Source organism: Gekko japonicus, unplaced genomic scaffold (genome assembly GCF_001447785.1).
Source record: "Gekko japonicus isolate JY-2015 unplaced genomic scaffold, Gekko_japonicus_V1.1 scaffold1146, whole genome shotgun sequence".
NCBI lineage: Eukaryota > Metazoa > Chordata > Lepidosauria > Squamata > Gekkonidae > Gekko > Gekko japonicus.
In genome coordinates this window covers 578,346-588,468 of record NW_015173707.1, presented here as the reverse complement: position 1 = coordinate 588,468, position 10,123 = coordinate 578,346, and the positions used below count along the sequence as shown (strand labels likewise).

Below are 10,123 nucleotides of genomic sequence, written 5' to 3'. Positions count from 1 at the left end.
AACCAGGAATCCCCTCACGCGCCCATTTTAAACAGAAAGGAAGGTGCTGACGTCGAATAGAAATGCAAATTACAGAATTCGGGAAAGGAAGCAGCAGCCATACATTTCGTCCCGGCCACCTAACGTCCTTAGGAAGAGGGCCCGACAAACGCCACGGGTGTGAGCTCTCCCAGTACCGCCCCTTACAAGTAGGCGTCTCTCCCGCTTTCGCGCTCTCTCTCTCTCTCTCACACACACACACAGAGAGAGACCCACAACCGGGTAGCCGGGCAACCTCAAGCTGCGACGTCAGCAGGGGGCGCTCGTACGGTTTCAGGAATCCTCTCGGGCGCCGAGGGATGGCGTCATCAGTCCAAGGCGAAGAACGGTGGACGGGTCTGTCAGGACGAGCTATGTTGCCGCCACTCTTCAGCTTGCCTGAGGCGCGGCTACGTTTTACGGTGAGCGGGGGCGGGCGGAGCATGGCGGGTAGCTGCCGCCGCATTTCAGACAAGGTTTGGGGGGCGCTCCCATTTCTCTCTCGCCTACGTTCGAGCTGGCTTTTCTCGACTTCATGCTGTTCCCTTTTGTGAATTGATCTTCTGGTCAAGTTGAGACAAAGCCCTTCGTTCCGCTGGCGGGAAGCTGGCGTGGCGTCGGGGCAGGGTGGCCGTGGGAGGAAGCAGACCGCTTGGGAGGAAGCATTGTGGCAGCTTCCATTGCTCATTTAGATTATTGGACCCACCTCACTAATTTTGGGAAGATGCTGAAGCTGATTTCTGACACACACACACACACACACACCTTTTGCTTATTACATCTGAAAACTATTCAGAATACACATAATTATGTGAATAATAATAGCATCGAAGCTTCTCGTTTTATGTATGAGAATTTCCAACCTTTGGGAGGCTCATTTCCTTATAATAATAAAGTGCCATCAGAATTCATGCTTATATACCATTGAATTTGTTCACTGAATCACTCAGAGATGAATGTATGAATTAGGGTGAGAGGGGGCGATGAGAGTCTGAAAGTTCTGTTTAATGTGAGGTGTCTCATTCAGACGTTTGTGCATACATGCCACCATTGTATGCTGCTGTGATCTGTGAACAATCATACCTGGGTGCCAAATTTCAGGTGGGGCCTAAAGATCCACTGGCATTTGGCCACAGATTTGTGCAACATGGGTCAACTGGCTGTATGGTGAAGACAAATTGTACTGGATCAGTTTGCCACATGCACATTTAATGGAAATGAAGCCTTGCATGGTGGAAAAGTAATTGTTCCAAATCTGGCATTGAATAATGGCTTATGTTGAGTATATCCTTCCAGAGTAATGTATAATTATATTCAGTCTGCTTAGCACACACTGCTCCGTTTCAGCCTCTTTTAGCAATTTTTTGTGAGTTGAGGTGTGAGTTGTGAGGTAGTAATACTTTTTAGGCTGTTTTTATCTGTTTTCACTCTGGCACTTGTGCCTCGTTAGCCGCCCTGAGCCTTCGGGGAGGGCGGGATATAAATCCAAAAATAAATAAATAAATAAAATACATCCATTTCACTGTATTCATGTATCATAAAACAGCTGTGATTGTAATAAATTTCCATGTTCTATACATGCCAGTTAGAGACAAGAATAAATCCTGACTGTACTGAGTAGAACACTGATACCTAATGTTTGTAAGGATTAAAGGCTGCAAACAGAAGCCTACTTTATTGAAGGTAAATTCTAGTCAGATCATTAGAGTAAGTTTATGAGAAAGTAGGGTTAGGACTGTGCTTTAAAGGCTTTTTAGTGAATGGCAAATACACACATTTTGGCTGTGTCAAAAAAGGCAGAGTACAAAATGCATACAATAATTGGGACTGTGTTAAGTACCAGTTTTACAGTTGTGTTTGATGTTTCTGATATCACACGGTGATGCAGGTTTTCAAGAAAAATTAGAAAACTTTTAAGAAAATGGTCTAATGCTCTAAATAGATTTTGATCTGAAGTAGCGTGTTGATTTTAACTTAAGGTTTAGTAAACAAATTTGAAAAGAGTTGCATGTTAATTTTATGTCTCAGTAGCAATAAATGCCTGAATTGAAATATTTGTTTAGGAAAAAAATTAAACTATGCTTTATGTATTCAAATATTCAAAGCCTTAAGTGGAAATTATTTGTATTAGAAAAACATAATATCGAAATTGATATTTCCTTTACATTAAATATACTGAAAACTGTTGACATGCTAATTTCAGCACAGCCAAAGAACTGTCCATGTGCCATGGATTGGGTAGTTCTAGTCCGCACATCTGTTTAATCAGAAATTAACTCCCATCCTCAGATGTCCCTGGGGTGCCTCATTATTTGCAATACTTATCAGTTACATATCAGATTGATGATAACAGTTTCCCTCCAGCCACATGAGAAAGGACATACAAATTTTAGCTTTGGTTTTTGTTTGATCTGCACAACCAATCAGGTGAATTTTTAAATTTAGATTTTTATATATATTTATGGTTCCCCCATTGATAAATCAATGAAACATGCATGTGATACATGTGTGGTTTCAATCAATTTCTAGCAATAATCACCTGACATTAATTACAATTTTGAAATAGCCAATCTTGCCTAATATTATGTTGACAAGAGAATCTGTCCATCAATAGTTTTATGAAACAATGCATCCTTAGAAACTGAAAATTTTCTGGAGAAAAATGGAAAGCCATGCAAAGTTTTCCCACAGAAAGTGTGTTCTGGCCTTTTCTCTGGCATTACAAAGATGTCTTCAGATATTTTCTGAACATTTAAAATACTTTTTAAAATATTGTTGTAGATAGTCTCTGAAATGTGCTTTTAACTTTATATGTTTTACATTTGCGTGTGTTTAGGATAACCATTTTAACTTTTGCTACAGAGTCTTTCAAAAAAATAAAAAGTGGGCCAAAATAGGTTTGGACAGCATATTGCCAAGGGGCAATGGTTCTTTTCTAAGGGATGTGAGGCAGTGAACATATAAATGGTGAAGGAAAATAGATTTTATTAAGTAGCTTGAGTAGTCTCCAGGAGAAAACCACATCAATGCAAGAAAAGAATATGCCTGTGTCCCTTCAGCTGTCAAGAACTCCTGGCTAATGACAACAGCTGGACCTACTGGAACCGGCCAGCTGCACAGCACTGTTCCGTGGTTTCAGTCTGGGCTGAGCTTCCATATTCTCAGGGCTACTCATGAGGCTTTGTATGCCATCTTAAGAGTTAATAATTTCACTAGTGCTTGTGATAATACATAACTGGCCTTGAGAGGAGTGATACATGTCATACTGTCCCAAGGCCAACTGATTAGCTTTGGGATGCAGTAAGTAATATATTTATGGTTCCCCCATTGATAAATCAATGAAACATGCATGTGATACATGTGTGGAGATTGTCCATGGGGTCGCGAAGAGTCGGACTCGACTGTGCGACTGAACAACAAAGTATCTATTATAGATATCTGCTATGTTCCCATTACTCGCTTTACCTTCTACCAGGTACATCATTTATAAACAACATATTCCTTAGTTGAGTACATGAACTAGAGCTACATGTAAAGCAGAGAGAAGTGTTTGGGTCTAAGGCTTCTGGTCTGTGAAGCAACTTGGGCACAAAACTGGTGAAATTGTAGCACACCTCTTGACTGTTCAAGATAGCCGTGGTGGTCTCCCTTAATTTCAGAGTTAAGAAAAGAATGACAAGAACCTATGTTTTACATGTCCTGAATTGTAAAGGTACCTCATAAGTAGAAAGGCGTATTCCCCATATGCTGGAGTAGTAGATGTAGTAGTGCCTGCTTAAGATTGAACACTTTTGTTTGCTTGGTGAGGATTTCAGTTTCACATTACATACACATACTAATTTTGAAACCAGAAAGATTATTTGGCCCTTGGCCACAGTACTGTGGTATGAATACCAGAAGTCACACAAGTAGCAGGCGTGTTGGTATACCTAGGAGCAAGATGGCCTGCTGTTACAGGACTAGCATAGAGAGAGGTACTGTAATGCTCCAGTGTCTGCTCTCTAGGAGGGAAGGTTTTGCCTCTAGTCTCCTCAAGACATGCAGAATTTTACATTGTTGAAAGCAAGAGCGGTATTAACTCATAGTCTGGAATCAGCTAACATTATTGGCTGTCATTAATATATACTTTTGAACATGGTAACAGTAAGTGCAGACGCCCTTAATATGCAGTTAATTTGTGAAATAAGTAAATATTGTTCTTTGTTTAGTTCTAGAGAACCAGACTTCATCCGTAGTGTACACTCTGTTAGGCATGTTATGTTTCTTTTTATAAGAGGAATAGTATCTTGAAAGTACCTGCACTTATATATAAGATTAAGCTTTTTGCCTCTATGGAAGATATTGTTATAATTTTCTCCTCTGATACAAGATGAAAATGATTAGATTAGCATAAAATTGTCTTCAGGCATTTACTAAGCTGTGGGATTCCTTAACGTGTTTTAACACCTTGATCCCAGTAACCTTTCCTAGGAGCCTTATTTATTTCAGTTTATCAATTTAGATTAGAATTGACTGGTAAACAACGGACCACAGGGGTAAATTACATTGTAACTTGATTCATAGTAAATGTGTTTAGCATTTGATTGCAAGTGTCTGTAGATTTTAAAGCCATTTTGATGTCGGTTAGGTTCATGGAAATAGCTTAGTTTCTTTAGAACACACACAGGTAAAATAATGAATAACAGTTCTCTTAAAACCACTGTCAGTTATCAGGTGAGGTTTTTAAAATGTATTTGTTACACTTTACTGACCATAGATATTTCATTATCTTCTCAGAACTCTACTCGAGATGCTCTCAACAACAAAACTATTAAACCTTTATTGAGTGCCTTCAGCCAGGTACCTGGAAGGTAATATACTTTAGTTTGCATTTTGTGTGTAATAAAACTTTATGTATACAAAATGGAAGCCCTGATGGCTAGGCAGTCTATTTAATCCAAGTGTTGGACTGCATTTTGTGCTGGAATGGGGGTCATGAGTGCATTTTTCAGCTTAAATTAGTTCACCAAGTGTGCCTTTCCCTGGACAGAAAGGGCATATATACCCACAGTAAGTTTGTGCGGTACTTAATGTGGCCTACAAATGGTTCCAAGTACAGCTACTAGATTGATTGTAATGAGCTACAGGAACTGTATAATGCCAGTGTTCACTGTTTGGGAGTTGACTCCTTGATCAAGTTGAAAGTGCTGTGATAACATATAAAGCTCAACTTGTTTGGTCCTAGACTACGTCAAGGACCATCTTCTCCATCCTGTTTTTAAAGTTCTTTCTGCTGCATGGCCCCCAAAAGTCTGAGGGTGGGCTGTTACATAAGATAGAGCCTTGTCAGCAGTAATGTGAAGTTCTGGACCACCCTCCCTTATTCCAGCTCTTCCTTGTCACCTTCAGCCACCAGGCAAAGGCAGTGTTGCTACATTTGGTGTGTGATCTGAATTCCAACAATGGTTCATTTTTAGATAATTGCTCATTTTGATTTATTTGATTGTGTTATTTATATTCTCAACCTTTTTGTGTGTTTTGCTGCTGATCTTACTTCTTGTATTAATTCTTTTTATTTGATTGGATTATGCCTTGGAGAATTTGTTGGATAAAAAGTGGCATCAGAATATTTAATAAATGATGTTTTATTGATATTGCAGACCTTTTTGATGTCCACTTTATTCATTTTGGCTTTCCTTGCTTGTGTATCTTTTGCTGAATTGTACTATCGTCCTCAGCCCAGCCCAGGTGTTGTCCAGTCCTCTGAGTAGTGGAATATCTGAGTAGTTAAAAGGGTCTTACTGTTTTCCAGAAAGCACTGTAAGACAGTTGTGTTTCAGAAGACATTTTGTTAGTTGCATTTGTCTATATAAGCTGTTCAATTGTTTTTAAAAATGGTTGCAGTTCTGTACTGGAATAAGAGTTTTTGGTTGCTGTTATTACTTTTCCTAATGAATTTGTTTTGTATGCTGTTGTGTAAGCTGCTTCGGTGGAATGTTTTGAATAAATATCTTAAGCAGGCTAAAACTGTTCTTGATTTGTAGTGAAAATGAAAAAAAGTTTACCCTGGATCAAGCTTTCAGAGTTGTGTTAGAAGAAGAAATTGTGAGTACTTCCTCAAAAATACCAGCAGATGATACTATGTACAAATAAATTTAATTCTGAGGGGAAATTAAATAATAAAGAATAATTGTTGATACAGTAAATAACATTTCTAAGCTTTAACGATCACCAGGTATTCTTCAATTTTTATTGATATTATTTGAATTTTGCTGTACTTTATACTCCCACATTCTTGTATCAGCTTTCTGTTGTCTCATGACAGTTTGCTGATGTTGTAGTTGATATGCTCTATACAAAACATGCGGCAGCATGTTTTAAGAGTATGCTGTTATGAAATTTTACAGTGAGTTACCTGTTCACAATTAATGTGTAATATTCTAATTCTTAAATCAAAATAAGGAATATTACTTAAATATTCCTTTAGTGTTTTATTGGTATAGTTTTGTATCATTACTGGCTTTTGCTGACCTAATTGATGTTTCAATTGCATATGGTGAGTAAGCTGCCTTGTATTGTGTGTTTTAGATAAACAAAGCTTCCTGCGAAAATGTCCTGGCAATCATTTCTCTTGCTATTAATGGGGTTACAGAAGGTGAGTGGGGGCCACATTGCTTAATTTTAAATATACAATTCTCAGCTCTCTTTTAATGTCTACATAATTCTCAACTGCTATATACGTCTATAAGAGCCTATCCAATACATTGTCTACTACCTTGATGTTTTTCCTTCCATAGATTTTAAAATAGGAAATGAACCCTATAGATGGCTTACATTTAAAAAATCATTAAAAATCCTCAGTTATAGTCAAATGTACCCTTATATAACACTCTTTAGGGAATATTGAAAAATGGTGTTCTTTTGTAGTGCAAGTCTTTTTGGCTCTGGATATGACCATGGGTCATGTTTTGGATCTTTTTAGTTGTTTATACGACTTGATGCCTGGTAAAAAGTTCATGGGGAATGGGCATTTATATTTTATCCTTATCGGAAACAAAGGCTTGTACATGTTTGCCATCATCTAGAGGCATTCTTAGGGTTAGCTCACCCAGTTGCCAGCTGGAAATCCTGTACATGTCATGCCCTTCATTACAAGTATGTCATACTGTGATGCAAGTATATGTCTATACATGCTATCCCCACAGTTAATCTTCACCCCCACAAAAGGTACTATGCAATTTGTGCATGAACACTCCACAATACATCAGATTGTATGCAGGCCAGCAACAGTATGTGCAGTCTCAATCCCCCACTGGATGAACTGAATCTTGAGCTAAGGATTTTACATTCCAGCCCTTACAGTCTCTTCTTTACATACTGACCATCACATATTGTATTAGTAATGGAAACTAGTTTTCTCTTGAATGCCATATGTTTGCAGTGAAAGAAATGTAATAAAATTGCAGTGGAAAGAATTCTAATAAATTCAGGATGTCAGATTTCTGTAACTATGCAAATACATTTATATACTAGGGCTGCCAAATGCCCCCGGGGGGCGGAATTCCCCCCGCTTTCGAGCCCTGATTTCCACTCCCGCGGAATCGGGGCCCGGGGGAAACCAAGAGTTTCCCCCTCAAATGGCGTGGCCCCGCCCCCAGCGTGCGACGTCACTTCCGGGTGATGCGCACGCCTAAGACTCCAGCCGGGAGCCCCCCGCTCCCGGCCAAAAAACATTTGGCAACCCTATTATATAGTAGGCTAACATCTAAATATTTAAATATTTTGATTAGAATGTGCATTGATCTTCAGGCATCTCCTTCAGGCAAGAGTCTAGTATCACTGCTCAGCAGTGACTTATGAAAGCTCATACCCTGCCACAAATTTTGTTAGTCTTTAAGATGCTACTGGACTCTTGCTCTTTTCTGCTGCTACAGACAGACTAACTTGGCTACTCATTTTCATTGATCTCTTGTGTTCCCATTCATAACATTTTAGAACTTAAAATCCACTTTCTTTCAAAGCAAAGCGGTTACTTAGTGAAAGTAATTGTCATGACGATATGGCAGTCAGATCAAAAACTTCAGTAGCAAACTGTGACGCACTTGCTGTAACACAGGAGTACTTGCACAGAGGCTTGAACAGATTATGTTTGTTAGGATCACATTGACAAACTGCAGTTAACACTTCCCCAACTACTTTGTCTCTCTTGGGAGGAGGGAATTCTGCAAAACTGAACTTTATCTTGTTTCTTTCTAATTTCAAGTAAATGATTTTGTACATAAACTTGTCTTTTCCCTTAAAGGTATTTGCACTGCATCAACCCCTTTTGTGCTGTTGGGAGATGTTTTGGATTGCCTTCCATTGGATCAATGTGACAGAATTTTCACATTTGTGGAAAAAAATGTTACGACATGGAAATCAGTAAGTATTTTATCAAGAAAGCTTAGTTTACTTTGAGACACTGGATGAGTAAGCTCAGTGAATGTTTACTCCCCTAATAGTTTCATGGTGCTTCTCCAATAGTGCACATTGAGTTGTTCTGATAAACAGTAAGGTAGAGCAGACCGTATGTCCCAAGGTCAGGACTGCCCCAGGTGCTAGCCGCCTTCCTCATGCCGCAACTCTGGGGGCTGGGCCTGTCATTGGCTCTGCTCCCTCATCAGAACTCACCCTCCCGGTAGGAGTCCATCCCACTATGGTATCTGCCCATTGTCCTGCCATGGCAAGGCCCTTGCTTTGGAGCCACAGGAAACACGTGCTGGCTCAATGGGAGCAGCGCTGCCGTTCAGCTGCTGGATGGGGCTATGCCCCTCCCTTCACAACAGCTGGCTCCTCCCTTGCATAGGCAGCCGGCTAGGGCAGCAGAGGACCCCAAAGAAGAGGCTACAGAACACAGCGTAGGCTTGTGGGGATTGAAAGCCTCACAAGAGTGGAAGACGGGGAGTGGGACCTGGGAGGAGAGGCCTGAGGTACGTAAGGCCATAAAACTCAAGGCCGAGGAGGATGTGGTGATTGCTGCTCCCCCATCAGCAAAGATACAGAGAAAAGGTCGAAGACAAAAGAACTCCCTGACAGGGGGAAGAGGGTTGGGGTGATGTGAACTCCTCCCTCCACCCCAATTCTGATGCCAGCATAGGTGCTGAGGGCCCAGCCTCATACAGGTGATTCCCCCACCCTCGAATCCTTGGGGTTAGCGTTTCATCCTGCGGCAGGGGTTGCCATTTGGATATTCCCATGACATATTGCCTTTATTTTTGGTTGTCAGCCCTTTCATGCTCATGAACAATGTTTTTGGATTGAATTATGGTGTATGCTGTCAGTATAATCTTGGTCTGCCACATTCAGAGAAGGATTTGGATCGAGTCAGCTTTTCTGCTGTTGACCACCAGAAAGTCTACATTGGGGAACATGAGACCCGTATGGATAAAAGGCATGTGGGCTAGGGCCTACAGTAAGGAGGGGGCAGTTAGGTGAGATAAAGCAAAAAAGTTGATTGGATTAAGTGAGAGTTACCAATGTTCCCTCTAAATTCTACAGTGTTGTGAGCAAAAATTCTACCTTGTGAGCAAAAAAAGCTAGTAGTAAAGCTAGTAGTGTTAAAGTTGTGAGCAAGTCTACATTTGACTATTGCATAAATTATTTTTAGAAGATTATTTCCATAACCTTGTAAAAATCTTAGAACGAATTCTTTTAAACTATATTTTAAGAATAATTTAAACATTATAACAGAAAAACAGAGTCAAGCCAAATTTCATTACACAAAATGTTGTCCTCTACAGGGGTAGACCTGGTCTATGGAAAATAGATCTACCAGCCCCAGTCCAGTATATTGTTGGACCTGGTCTATGGAGAATAGATCTACCAGCCCCAGTCCAGTGTATTGTTGGACCTGGGTTGGACCTTCGCCTTGCGCTGACCCTTAGAAAACATACCAGCACTTAGAGGAGAAAAAACTCTTGCAGTCTACTTTGGGGTTTTTAGTGAAATATGAGAACCAGCATTACAGGTCAAGTATAATAAATGTGGAATAATCACAATCAAAACCCTGCCTAACCTAACAAACAGGAAGCTGCTTAAATGTTATCAACCTGCCCAAACTACTTATTTATTCAAATATTTATATCCC

The 10,123-nt window shown here is 40.0% G+C and overlaps 1 protein-coding gene across 2 annotated transcripts in view; it reads left to right on the top strand.

Annotated features, from left to right (window-relative positions):
* Positions 1-342: 342 nt before the first annotated feature.
* The window catches only part of THOC1 (THO complex 1), a 28,595-nt gene continuing 18,814 nt past the window's right edge, over positions 343-10,123 (top strand). For both annotated transcript variants that reach the window (XM_015423300.1, XM_015423301.1), the window contains exons 1-5: positions 343-440; positions 4,795-4,868; positions 6,042-6,102; positions 6,586-6,652; positions 8,300-8,418. In XM_015423300.1, coding sequence (XP_015278786.1) covers positions 393-440; positions 4,795-4,868; positions 6,042-6,102; positions 6,586-6,652; positions 8,300-8,418 — 369 coding nt within the window. In that variant the 5' untranslated portion in view covers positions 343-392. The remainder of the gene's footprint in view (positions 441-4,794; positions 4,869-6,041; positions 6,103-6,585; positions 6,653-8,299; positions 8,419-10,123) is intronic.